At 32.6% G+C, this 14,870-nt stretch overlaps 1 protein-coding gene across 5 annotated transcripts in view; it reads right to left on the bottom strand.

The window, feature by feature from the left end:
- Window positions 1-14,870, bottom strand: part of HEATR5A (HEAT repeat containing 5A) — a 92,633-nt gene that overhangs the window by 29,672 nt on the left and 48,091 nt on the right. For 3 of the 5 annotated variants that reach the window (XM_081047907.1, XM_081047911.1, XM_081047908.1), the window contains exons 17-23: window positions 10,859-10,964; window positions 10,053-10,243; window positions 9,377-9,536; window positions 6,591-6,780; window positions 5,066-5,235; window positions 2,564-2,590; window positions 249-387 (exon numbers count right to left, since the gene is read on the bottom strand). In XM_081047907.1, the coding sequence (XP_080904033.1) occupies window positions 249-387; window positions 2,564-2,590; window positions 5,066-5,235; window positions 6,591-6,780; window positions 9,377-9,536; window positions 10,053-10,243; window positions 10,859-10,964 (983 nt within the window). The remainder of the gene's footprint in view (window positions 1-248; window positions 388-2,563; window positions 2,591-5,065; window positions 5,236-6,590; window positions 6,781-9,376; window positions 9,537-10,052; window positions 10,244-10,858; window positions 10,965-14,870) is intronic. The other 2 variants (XM_081047909.1, XM_081047910.1) reach the window with 1 other exon arrangement.

Raw genomic sequence — 14,870 nt, 5'->3', positions numbered from 1 at the left:
GTATTTCTGACCAGTCCCTAGGTGAGGTGTATATTACTGGCGTGGAGGCCCACGTCTGAGAACCATTGCTCTAAAACAGTACTATCACTGGCTGGAATGATGATAATTGTGAGCAATCGTCTCTTGTAGCAGGTTTAAGACATACTATGTATTAACTTTTAAGTTGTTTTAAAAATTCCTATTTATACAGAAGATCGAAGATTAATACAATCATTTGAGCTTGAGATAATGTTGATAAAAAGAATTACCTGGAGTCAACTCTTCTCTGCTGTCCTTAGCAAGCATAACAGCATGTTCTGAAACTTCAGCTGCCTCCCTCTGCACAAGCTGACGTAAACAAGCCAGTACTGCTCTTCTTAGTAACAAATAGGGACTACAAAGATTCACCTGAAAGATACCATTTGGGGACTTGAAAGGGGTGAAATTCTTGGTGGGACTCAGTAAGTCTAATAACCACTGAACCCCATTATTGGGCTGTATGCAACTTATTAAATACAAAAAATTCAAATTATTCTAGTACATAGTTTTTATTATATAACTTAGAAATAGCTTAAGGAGTAACACATGTGCTTAATTATGCAATATTCATCAACAAATCCAAAAGCCTCTGGACAGTGTTAGAAGACACAGAATTTATGTGAGCTAAAATATTTTGAGATATAAAGGAAACATAATTGAGAAAGAATTTATTTGCAGTTTATACATTTGTGCTCATGCAACTATATTATAATGTTTTATTATTCTCTAAGCAGAAATTTTTACAAATAAATATAAGTAACATAGCATACTGGTTAAAATGGAGGCTCTGGTGTCAAACCGTCTCATTTGCGTTCTAGACTCACCACTTACCAGCTGTGTGACCTTGGGCAAGTTATTTAACCTTTCTGTGTCTTAGGCTCCTCATTTGTAAAATGGAGGTAACACCTACCCCCATCTCAGAAGGCTGTAGTAAAGTTAACACCAAGAAACATGCAAAAGTACTCATACTTATTAGCACAATACCGGATAAATAGTAAATGCTCAATAAAGGTTAGTTATTAATAATGCAAGTCTCTGTCAATAGTATTTTATTCAGATGCCATACAGGGTAAGGAAATGCATTTTCAAATAAAGACAGAAAGAGTTTTACTCAGAAAACATATTCACCAAAAATATTCTTTAGAGACAAACATTATAGATAGCAAAATGTACCTATATCTAATTACATATGGACGTATACATATGTACATATCTTAGAGATACAGAATATTTCTGCTCAGAATGACACTCCAAATATTCTTTTTACTTAGATGCATTTAAACAATGTAAATTTCAATAGGTTGTGTAAATGATATGGTAAATGACATGACTAGTGATGTACCTTAAATGAGCAATTAAAACAAGTCAAAGGTTTCTGGATACAAATTCTTACTCAGTGATTTCATTAAGTAGAATAAAATCTAGAGTTTTTGAAATTTATTTGTTTCTAACTATGAAAGTAAAGACCAGTTTGGTGTAGTCTTATGATAGTGATTTTTCCACGCAAAATTTGAGAATTAATGGCATAATTCTTATAGTGATCTTTAGATTGTGTATGTAGGAAAAACAGGACTGAAGTAGGTGAGATTGTTGAAAAGAGCAGAGGCTAAATTCTGAGAAAAAGAGTAGGTGGTGGCAGCTGGCTTTTCATATGTAAGACGAAACACATGCAAAGAGAGCTAACTCCTAAATTTTGTCAAAAGCCCAGACAGAAATAATTTGTAAATATATCATCTGTGAAACATATAATAGGTTCTATTATATCCTCAAGCCATATCATGAACTCAAAAGTCGAAAGAGAGGAATGCCATTAGCAAAGTCTCAAGATAATGTCATTCCAGTAATTTTTAAGAACTCTGTTGTTAGAAACTAATACAGAGGATTAACAGAGAAGTTAAAATGTAAAAACACTGAGTTTTCTCATGCCCAAGATTATGGCTATATTTAACGAGGACAAAAAAAGCACTCTACAAGATGATTGAAATAAAGTTAATGAATCTACTAGTTATTTTAATTAGAGTGTTACAAGCATATAATACAAGGCAGGTGCAGCATTATTCAGGCTGGCCAAACAATCTTTTAGAAGAGGCATGCTTAAAAAGTATTCTTTGTTTGGTGGAAAAAGACTGAGGGCTGCCACACAAAGCAAAATGGGATGCTTAATATCACCATGTCATTTTCTAGCACTTATAATGGAAAGAGGAATAGAATGGGTTAAGGCCAACAAACCAAGCAGGCAAAATACAGAAATTAAATCAAACTATAATTACAATTCCTTTCTAAAATGAGTATAGTAAATCAAAATGATGCAAAATTAAGTGCAAGGAGTGAATGCACCAGCTGGAGAATTTGGGGAGGATCTGCTTACACTGGTATTAAATAAACACCACGTAACATGCTGGACTTTGCAGTAAAGGTTAGCTTAAACAGAGATGCAGAGGAAAACAAGAACATCTACAACAACAACAATAACAACAACAAAAAGACACAAAGAAACAGCACTGCAAACCTCAAAAAAGTTAGGAATTGAGGGTCAGGGACCTACCAACACAGAATTATCCAACAAGATCTCCTGCACAAAAACAAATGACAGACTGGTCACGACAAAACCAATAATATAAATACTAGTATGTCTTTGATAAGTCAGCTAAGCAGTAAAATATAAATATTGATAGAGCTATCATTAACATTGGCTTAGCTTTAGTTTTACCACAAATACTTCATTTTCCAACTGAAAATATGAGTTGAGCTATAAGGTCTTGAAAAGAGTCAACTCAAGATGTAAAGATATAAAATATACAATCATTTTAAAATGTGCATTTGTGTAATTAAGTTTTCCTTAGGACTCTCTTTTCCTTTGGAAGCTTCAATAACAAAACCAGATCAAGCAGACACGAGTGAGAGAGGAGTGATCTGGATTGCATTCACATGAACAGGTGTCCCAGCAAGAGACAAAGTTAAAGGTTTAGCTCATCACAAGTTAATTATAGATTTTTTTGCTCTTGGAAGCCAAGTTTTAAAACTGAGAGTACTCAGAATTGCTAGTGTAGCTAAGGCCAAGTTCAGAATAGAAGTTAAATAGCATGCAGTTAGAAGAAAGCCCTTTCCAGTAAGATTTTTTCCTAATGAAGGAATGTATTCTGAACAGAGAATTTCAATTAATATGAAGACATTTCATGGTAAATAATTAAGTTCTTTGTAGAAAAGAAAACCTGATCGTAAAGTTGTTAAATAGGAAAGCAAAAGCTTTCTTTACCACAGGGAATACTTTAAAATATAATAAATCCAATCTAATAACTTTAGAAAAGCTTTAATCACCAAAATATTAAGACACAAAATTAACACTACAGCAACAGCAATTTTTGAATATGATTTCTGTATAAGAAAAAAAACATTTTACAGCTTAAATATTATGAGTAACATGAATAAGATGTGTTAATTGTCGCTTCCAATGTGCCCAATTGCTCTGAATGTACACAAAAGAAAAATCTGGTAATAGTCTCCGTTCTTTATACACATGTAACCTTTTTTTTTTTTTTTTTTACACATGTAACCTTTGTCTAGGAAAAGAAAAGAGTAATGGGTTTGATCAGATCTAAATCACCATGAGTTAGGAGTTAATCTTATTCTTTATTTCTCAATAAACTTTACCTAATAAATAAATTCATGTAAAGTTAAAAAATTAATTTTAGAAGGCTATCAATAGAAATTTCCTACTACAATTCAAGAAAAAAAAAAAGGCAGGATCGTTATATTTAAGTGGAGAGTGAAAGTTAGCCAACTTGTAAAGGAGTAAATATTTTTCAATAATGCGTTTTGGTGATGGGTCCTCTAATTAAAGAGTATTATTCCCGGAGAAAAGCTGAGTAGTAAAGATAAAATCCTTTTCTAGTAAGTGCTATTTCTCTAATACATGTTTAACCCAGACAGGAATTAGTTTCTATCAGAAAAGTCAGTCACATCATCTTTTTAAGAGTTTTACATAATTTGACGATTAAAATCAATATGAAGGTAACATAATCTATGTTTTAAGTTATGCGCTAAGAAAATAAAAACAACTACTACTTATTAAGTGGTTTTTAAGTACCTTTACAGAAGGCATCTTGAGTAATCCTTGTGTTTCATAGACAGGTAGCTGAGGCTGGAAGAGGTTATGGAACTTCCCTAAGACCACCTAACTAGGATGTGGCAGAACCGAGATAAGAGCTATCCATAACTACAAAGTCAAAACAAAAGAACGAAATGAGGACTGAACAAGGAGTTTGGAAGCCTGGATTCTAGACTTAGAGCTAATACTATTTAGTCAAATTATTTGACATTTTGGTCCTCAGTTTATCTTTTTATTGAGAAGACTGGTTTTTAATGATGTTTGAGGTTTTTGCAAGGTCTGAAATGCTATATATTTGGCCTCAAGCTTGAAAATGAAAGGTCTGTCTAAATAAAGTAATAAAATTAAGTAATAATGGGAGTTTGCTATGAATATTGCAGGGGCACAAAATGTTAAAAAGCAATGGTGTCAAGTTTTCGTTCCAAATGTAACGATTTTTAAGGCAAGTACAAATAGAAACTGGTGATGCTCAGGGTAAATCTTTAAACCACTGATAATTATGAACCACCTCTTGTATTCATTAGACACATTAGAACCAAGATTATTGATGCATATGCTGCTAGAATATTAAAGAAAAATGTTAGGTGTGAATCTGGGATGGAAAGAATTTTGTATGTAAAGAAAGAAGAGGGAAAAGAAAAAGATCACCACATAAAATTTTCCACCCCCTATGTAGCATTTATACGTATCTGGGACATTTAAGCACCCAATATATATTTACTGATTAATAAATAAATATTTCAAATATTAAGTTCAACATTAATGGGAGGAAAATGAACCAATATGTGAGAGGTTTAAGATGTGATTATATAAAAATTGCCCAATTCCCAAAAAAGACTAGAACTTAGGGAAAGTAGCTATTGTACAGTCTAGAGAATAATTAAAATAATCTGTTTCCAATAAAAGAAACCAAGGACTAATTTATAATTCTATACTCACACAGAGGCAGCTAACCAGGCTAGACAAGTTGACATGTCGTGGAGCAAACATATGAAGCTGCTGAAGGCAAGAGATGGCCTGAGCTTGAACAAGGCAGTCTGGGTTATCTTGCATCACTGCACAACCCAACAGACAGGAAGTCCTGAAGGTAGAAACTGAAGTACTGTTACCTAAAATGAAATCAGAAAGCTTTTAATAATTGGCCTATAAAATCATTACTATTCAAATATATATTACTGGGCTTAAAATTCTCACCCCCTCAATTTTATTTTATTTAACATTTTTTATATTTATTTATTTTAAACTTTTATTTATTTGTGTTTTTCCAGGACCCATCAGCCCCAAGTCAAGTAGTTGTTTCAATCTAGCTGTGGAGGGCGCAGCTCACAGTGGCTCATGTGGGGATCGAACCCCGGCAACCTTGTTTCCGAGAGTACCACACGCTAACCAACTGCGCCAATCGGCTGCCCCCTTTATTCCAATTTTTTTTTTTTTTTTTAAATTTTATTGGGGAACAGTGTTTCTCGGGGGCCCATCAGCTCCAAGTCGTTAGTTGTTCTTTCAATCTAGTTGTGGAGGGCACAGCTCACTGGCCCATGTGGGAATCGAACCGGCAACCCTGTTGTCCAGAGACTGGGCTCTAACTAACTGAGCCATCCGGCCGCCCCCCTTTATTCCAATTTTAAATTTAAGGATCTGTGAAGTAAATTTCCTATACGAAAGCAGGGATAATTCAGCTGAAAGATTTTTAGATGATAATTGGTTATTCTTAGTCTAAAAGGTTTATGGCAACAAATATCATTAGGCAAAGAAAAACCCAAGACTATCTGTAAATTTTCATTTGGTAAAACCTACTACCAAATTTTCATTTGGTAGAAAAGTAGAACTAGAAATTGCTAATAAACTTAGTCCTGCTTATATTAGCTGCGAGCTGCTTTCATATGTTAACATCACATCATTTGCATTGAGTTTTTGGACTTAGCCCTTTATTTCTTTTCCTTTTTTTTTTTTTAGCCATTTATTTCTTAAAAGAGATTACGAGTTCTTTAAACTATTCCACTTCACGTCTGTCATTTTAATTAAGGGAAGCAATTTTAGGGACATATCTAATCTTTATAAATACGGTATTCCTTGTCTTTTCAAGGGGAGAGAAATCAGATTGAATGGTATTTATTTAAGAAAATCTGCTGAGCACCTACTAGTATATGCCAATCACAAAGGCTTTTCAACTTTTCCCTTATTTGACAGAGGAGAAAACCAAAGACCAGAGATGTAGGAATTTTCCCAAGGTCACCCAATTAAGTAGTGGTGGAACTTAAGACTCATAGTTTGTTTCTTTCTATTACATCATCGTCCAGGATTCAAAGTTTTCCCAAGAGTACTCTCAACCTTCTGCCCATATATTTGAATAGAACATTCTGCTAAACTTCATTTCAGTGACAAGTATTGGGTCAGTAATAGAAACTGAATTCCTTTTTATGTGTACATATTTAATGTAAGACATCACAAAACCAGCTATGCATACCTTGTAGCTCTGGACCCAATGTAGTAATAAGGGCATTCAAACAACGACCAAGACTTTGGTGAACTTCAGCATGAGTAGGAGGCACATTTAACAACAACATCATAATAAGAGAAAGGGTAGATTCCACGTGCATATAATAGAGTGGGCCAGCGGAATCAATTATCAGTGATAGAGCATGTAATGCCCAGGTCTGTGAAGACAGGAAAAAAATTTTTTTAAATGGTATAAGCATTAGTAAATGTAAAACACAATGAGTTACTCTTCTCTTGAAGCAGGTGATAAAGTAATGGCAAAGTAAAGTATTTGTATGCTATTACTAATTTTGAAAAAGAAAGGAACTTTAAGAGTTTAAGAAAATTTCTCTCTTTAAATATCTAGTAAAAAACATCTGAGAGACAGTCATTTAATTTAGAATGGTATGTTTAAATACATCTCAACACTAAGAATTTCAAGATAATGTTTGGTTCTTTAGCTAACATCTTGAACCAAACCTAGCTTTTTGAAAATTGTTTATTTACTTTATACAGAGAATGAAAATTCAAGTTTTTAAATGATCAACAAAATTTTTACATGCAATGATATGGACAAATTTCTCAAATACAATGTTGGAGAAAGCTAGACATAAAAGAGTATGATTCCACTGATATAAAATATAAAAGCAGACAAAACTACCATATGCTATTGCAAATTAGGATAGTAGTTACTTTGGCAAGACAAGTAGTAACTAGAAGAGAATGCAACAGTATATGGCGTACTGAAAATGTTCTGTTTATTGATCTAGCTGCTGGTTCTATGATATATTTAGTTTGTAGACTTTATTCAGAGATGAACACTTATGACAGGTGCACTTTTATAAATATGTTTACAAATATATAAAAATAAATACATTTATAAAATAAGTATTTTATATATAAATATATATTTATATATTAAACAAAAAAAATGCTTTTGAGCCAAATCTGGTCTACCGCCTGTTTTTATTATATTTTTATTTTTTAAGGAGGGCGCAGCTCACAGTAGCCCATGCAGGGCTCGAACTGGCAACCTTGGTGTTATTAGCACCATGCTCTAACCAATTGAGCTGACTGGTCACCCCACCACCTGTTTTTATAAATAAACTTTTACTGAAAGAAACACAGTCATGCTCATTCGTTTACATATTATTTATGGCTGCTTTCCCGCTATGATGGCAGAATTGAGCAGTGACAGAGATTGTATGTATGACATGTGGAGCCTACATAATTTACTACATGACACTTTACAGAGTAAATCTGCCAACTCTGGTTTAAATTAAACAAGACTGGCCATACACTGATAACCACTGAAGCTGGATGATGGGTCTATAAGGATATAGTATGCTCTCTACCTTTATTTACATTTGAACTTTCCATAATAAGAAGTATACAAAAGGTTCTCTCTTTAGGAAATCAACTAAGAAAGTTTTACCCTTGTTATCAATGGATGTATAAGAATCAATGGATGTTCATTTTAAATGCTATAAAAATGAACTGCTAAGTGAAAAACAGCAGCAATCAAGAAAAGTCAGATTTGATCACATTAGAAGCCATGGAAATAAGCATTTAAATTAATCAACAAAAAAGTATTCAACGTAAAAGTATGTGCATTCAGAAGAGACTTCTTGAAGGAGAAGAATATAATAAATAGAAGCAAAAAGTAGTGTACTAAAAGAAGAATAAAAGAATGGAATACTGCGTAAGTGAACTCAATTGAGTATTAGGTGATATAGAGGAGATTATTAGTTAATACGGTAATTCAGAGAATGAAAGCTAATTGTTGGTTAGGGAAGTTGAAGGTTGACAAGAGTGTGATTAAATTGGATCTTAGCGTACTATAAAATTTGGGTTATCAGGTACCAATAGGAAGGGAGAAGAGCAATTGGAAAAATATAAGTGCAGATATGAGAATGACACAGTATGGGAGGAAAGTAGGCAGACCACCTACAGGAGAATACCAGTACTTCGGGGTAATAACAGAGAAAGCTCCTGAGTCAGTTGATGGGACCTGAATGGGAGGTTGATTTAAGGAGCAATAAGCAGTTTCCTCAGCTTTTCAGTAGGGATGTGGCAAGAGGAAAGTCTTTCAGGAAAACAAATTTGGCTTCACATCTAAGAAGAGTTGAAAAGAACCTAAAAATAAAGTGACTAGGCAATTACCGTAATAATTAAGGATATACAAGGGAAACATTTAAGGGGAATAAAAGAGCAGGAAGAGTAACAATCATTTTATAAGATTTGATTAAAACATCAGGAGAATGATGATTTGACAGAAATGGGTAAGACACAACAATATGATGAAGTGGTTAAGAATATGGGTTTATCCTATGACTTGTGTTAACCTGATTCCATGATTTATTATCTTTTTAGCTATGAGCAAGTTACTTAGCTTCTATAAGCCTCAGGTTTCTTTCTGTAAAATGGGAATATATACATTAGATTACTCTGAGAATTAAATGTGTTAGTTTGTTTAGAAGAACGTAATACAATGCCTGGTACCTATTAAGTGCTACAAAATAGTAGATGTTATTATTAACATGGAAGGGAAATTCATTCTCAGAAAGAGATACTGAACTTAACTTTAGACACTCTGAATATGAAATAAAGATAGTAAGGTTTGAATTTTAAAAATCCATCATGGTTAAAAATGGCTTTGATATTTATTCATTATGAGGAGGGAATAATTTACAAATTGCTAATGGTCAAGAAAAACGTAATTTGCATGACCTGCAAATCATGAACTTCAAGGAGGGTATCACATAGGGCACTTACCTGCACATCAGGAGAAGTACTGTCCTGAGACAAAGCATAAAGGATTCCAACACAAGAATTCAAATGTTGAGAAGAACTGATTCCTCCTAAATACCTATGTAGGGATCCTAAAGCCAATGAGTGTCCTGTTCTGGTAACCACGTCCCTTGCTGATTTCAATCTGTAATTACGGAAATAAAAATAAATAGTAATCACCAAAACAAAACTATTGCACAATACTGTCACTTAGGCAAAATTTTTGTATGAGTATTTCCAAAATTTAGAAACATACTTATAGTTAACTGATAAAATAATTCTGAAATAACATGGAAGGTATTTTGAAAAGAAAAACATTAAAAAAAAAATCTTTACATTATTATTGATTATTTAGGTAAAAACAACTTCCACGTCTTTCAGAGATACTCAAATACACACTAAATTTACAGGGCAGGCATTTATGGCCAATTATGTCACTCATATAAAGAGTGATGCTCCTCTTATTAAAGCCAAAGTAATAATAGTTTTATGTTCCAAGACAGCAGGCTAGAAAGAGCTCTCCTTTATTTTAATGTATCCACATTTGTACATTTTTCTCCTTAGTTAACTCTCAGAATGAAGTTTCACTAGTTCCAACAAATCAACAAGCTATACCCAGTTTTGACACAGCCCAGCAGCATTAAATGAGAAATTCACTTACTTGTCAAAGCTAACTTGAGCTAATGCAGCAGTAAAAGTTCCATCATTAACCACTTGAGTTAACCTAGCCCATGCCTCTGCAGCTGCACATCTCAAGAGGGGGCTGGGACTTTCTAAGGCGCCCATCACTAACGCTAGGGCAGGTCTTCTGATTTCTTCTGGACCCAAATTTCTCTTGGAGCCAGCCACATACTAAAATATATAAAGAACAATCCAAACTTACAATTGTAGTTAATTTTCTTATTCAATTTGGAATATATATTCTGGTTAACCAAATATGTCCATACTTGGGTTACTACTTTAAAAAAATCACAACATGAAAAATCCACGCTGTGCAAACATAATTTGATTTTTCTCACAAAGTACTTTAGAATTGTAAATCGCCAGGCACAATATGGTGATTAATTATCACTGTAGTATATAAGTGTTCAGATGAATATTAATAGGGATTTCCATAAAATATATGACCAATGAAGCTTATTATATTTTATTTAGAAACAAGTCATAAAGGTAAAAATGAGCCAGATTTGGACCATTGGCAATGGTCTGCCAATTCCTGGTCTAAAATATTAGACTCAGTAGGTTAAAGCATGACTCCAAGCCAAAATTATCTGACAAGTTTTATATGGAGAAAAAGTTAAAGGGGAAGTATAAATTCTAAAACATTTTCATCAAGAGATTAAGAAAAACAGGGAAATAAAAAAGCAACAGCCCTTTAAAAACACCTTCCTTCAACCTATCTAACTGACCACACATTTAAAAAAAGACAATCAAGCAAACATTTGAATTTTTTAAAAATAGAATTACCTTCAAGAAACTAGAAACGGAAGAAACGACATGCAACTGAACTACTTGTTGACGAGCTCCTTTTGTGTGCTTTATACTATCCAAAAGCTGTTCCAATATAAGAAGCCTAAAATCAAAACCAAAAAAAATTAAAAGCAAATTCAGCCACTTTAGTAACTATTTTCTAAACAAAGGATATCTCAGAAGTTGCGTAAACTTTTCATTCTCAATAAGGGGACTTAATAGATTCATAAAAAAATTGCTGTTGCCTGTAGTTAACGAGAAGCAGCACAGCCCTTTGAACCCCCAACTATACTTTAAAAATGTTCTTGGGGTCATACTGTATGTAACACAATTTTAACTATTGCTTTTGTCATTTAATATGACCTCTTTAGCACTTTTCAAGTAATTTTTATTCTTTGGTAACTTTCATGAAGCCAAATTATATTATACACCTGTACAATTTATTCAACCATTCTCCTACTGGTGGAGAGCAATTTTCCAATTTTTACCAATGTCAGCTATGATGAATATACACATTGTTTTTGGTCTGGGGTTGAATATGTTCATTAGCTATTTATGTTCTGTGAATTGTTTTTCTCATCCTTATAGCATAGAGCCCTTAAATCCTTGTTGAGATTAAAGATATACAACCATGAAATAAACCACCCCTTTTTTCCCCACCAATTTCTCCAATGTTTAAAAACATTGTCTCCAAACTTTGTACTTCCTTTCTCCCCTTTCCCTCCCTTTAAATCAGGAAAACTGAAATAAGTTTCAGATTATCTTTTTGCTTGTGAACTATCTTGATGGCAGGCATAGAACCGTATAACTTCACCTCTCTAGTATTTGTGGTAAATCACTACAATTTTGGGAAAACCACAGTAACTCTAAGTACTCTGTGTATTAGAATATTTCCTTATTTCAAGATTAACTCTGCTCATCAAAATAAATTTGAAAAACAGAAAAGCACGTGAAAGAAAGAAAATTACCTGTTATTCCACCATCTAGAGAGAGCTGCCATTAACATTTTGGCATTTTTGTTTTAGTTCTCTCCCCATTGCCCAGGCATTTGAATATCATTTTTAGAAATCTGGGATTACACTGTATATACTTTATTAGAAACTTTTTATTCCCTAAACATTATCCTTATTTTAATAACTATTATATGACATAATTTTAAATAGCTATTACCATTATATAGTCTGGCAACATAATACTTTATTCAACCAATTTCCTAGTTTGGGATATTTAGGACACTTCTAATTTTTCTTTTTTTTAAATATTTTAAAAATTGACAGTTTTTATTAATTTGGATAAGGAAGAAATGTTTGGGCTTATCTTCAAATGTGTAGTGCTTAGAAGTTGACATGAAAAAATACTTTTTTTTGTATTTGCCAATTTATTGACAAATTTATTGACATTTATACTACATTACATTTGATAGAGAAGTTTTAGCTTTTTAAAAAAATTTATTGGAGTGACATTCGTTAGTAAAATAACATAGATTTCAGGTGTACAATTCTGTATTACATCATCTATAAATCCCATTGTGTGTTCACCACCCAGAATCAGTTCTCCTTCCATCACCATATATTTGATCCCCCTTACCCTACTAATTTTTTTAATATAAATAACATGATAAATATATTACATATAAAATTCTTTTCTGCTTGTTTTTCAAGACCATCTGTAAAGCATTCTGTTTCAAGAACATACTTATGCCCAAAGTGCCCTTTGGGAAAACTATGGAGGGTAAATGTGACAACAGAGAAACTGAGGATAACCATATAGTCAGGCCCATGAGTTTAAAAACCTAAAACATCATTATTAGATCATATCCTACCTACTCATCTGTTATAATGAAACTGTATCATGTTGAAAGTACTAAAAACATAGAAGGTTAGAGCTTGAGAACTTTTGTTATACTATAATTAAATTTGACCTGAACTATTTCTTGCCCACATTCGTGGGCCAAAAACTATAGTCAGGACTGACAGAGTCCAAAATGTTTTTCTCTATCCTTTTCCCCCAAATCCTGACAGAGATCCCCCAAAATTCTGAATCTTCAGGAAGATGGAGGTGACCTGTTTCCAGTAATACTGAATCGGTATTCCTACGTACTATTAATTATAACATACAATTATCAGTTTGGGACGAAATTAGATACTGAAACAAAGTTTTAAGCCTAGATGAAATAAAAATGCATTGTTATGTGAGTAAACAGAAAAGACACATTTGAAAATATTGATTTACTTTATACTTTCAGGGAGTGTGTATAATGATGAAAATTATAGTACTAAGAACCATATGCTTTTCCTTTCTCCATTGCTCACTATCGACATCATTTTACAGCATTTATAGCAGTGCTTCTTAACCTTGGCTGCACATCCAAAAGGAGTTTTTAAAATTTTCAATACCCAACATAGAATGCATACCATAATGTTAAATCAGACCCTATGTTTTAAAAAGTTGTCCAACTGATTGTGATGTGCAGTCAAGAGTGGAACAATCTTCAGGTGAAATTAAACAATTCATTCATTGCAATTAGGTGCAAAAATATATATATTAAAAGTAACCACAAACAACACATGCACAAAATCAGTAATCTTGACATTGTAGGACTTTAAATATTTTAGTGCTTTAAAATTACCAATGACAGGTTTTCCTATTTTTAGAATCCAATAGGCAAAGTAGAGAGAATCAACTGATTTAAAGACAATTTAATTTCTCAGTGTATAAATAAGATATGAAAAAAATCTACTTCCAATTTTCGGGTAATCTCATGTTATAAGAGTTTATTTTAAACTAATTAAACAAAGCTAACCACAATAACAATAAAACATTTTTAAATATACAGTTGTCATTAAATATACTTTGATAAAGACCTTTCTTCTCTAGAAATGCAAAAACATGGCCAAAAGAAAGGTCTGCCACTTTAAAGAAGTATCCTATCTGGGATAACAGGAAATTAGAAACAACTTTCCTTTCTATGCAGTTGCTCTTCTCTGGTCCTGTAACTACACCCAATTGGAGATGGCTGATTGCTGCTTTTGACTCACTTTCTTATTTGGGATCCTGCCAGACCACTTCCTTTAAAAATCTCCAGCCTACTACTGCCTACTATTTTTATTCAGTTAGAATCCAAACATTATGTTATGCTTTTACCAGGTCTCAACCCTTTTTATTAAAACAAACAAAACCTCCCCTCTTGTAAATATTCATTCTATATATTATTTTAATCCAGGTGGGGGAAGAAAAACAAAACAGTACATTTTAAACAACAGAAACAAGAAAACACTTCCTTGAAACTACAATTGGACAATAAATCTGAAAGAAAAATTTCTCCAGGAGAGTAATCAAATCAATTCTTTTAAAAGAAAGCTTATAAGTATAGTCTTTTCTTTTTTACTTTTTATCTTAGACTTATCAAAAAAAGAGTTAGTGGAACTATGTAAGAACATATTTAATTTAAATCTTCTGCCCACAAGACCACCCGTTTCATTTACTGTAGTTACTGCTATATTAATTCAAATTATTTTAAATTAATTGTATGCGCTGTCAAATAGTTCAGTTATGGGTGGTGAACACACAATGGGATTTATAGATGATGTAATACAGAATTGTACACCTGAAATCTATGTAAATTAACTAACAATTGTCACCCCAATAAATTTAATAAAAATAAAAAAAAAAAATAAAAAAAAGTCATTTTCGAAAAAAAAAAATAGTTCAATTATGGACCAGTTCAAATCTCATTCTCTCCACCAATTCTTCTTTGAATATTCCAGACCACTGTGATTTTCCTCTCATCTTTTAGTGCTATAGCTTTCATTTATAATTTAGTCATACGTTGTCTTACATATCTTAAAACCATAACTTTATACTTACAGTATATACAGGGAGCTATAGGCTACAAAAATAAATTTGGGAAAAACATTATCTTTTGAAATTAAAGCTCTGAAAAGACATTTCACGTATGTGCATATCTTAATACTACCATCATTGAAAATAAAACGAAAATAAATCAACC

The sequence above is a fragment of the Rhinolophus hipposideros genome (genome assembly GCF_964194185.1).
Source record: "Rhinolophus hipposideros genome assembly, chromosome: 5".
Taxonomy (NCBI): Eukaryota; Metazoa; Chordata; class Mammalia; order Chiroptera; family Rhinolophidae; genus Rhinolophus; species Rhinolophus hipposideros.
Note: the sequence above shows the minus strand (reverse complement) of the source record. Positions and strands in the feature narration are given on the sequence as shown.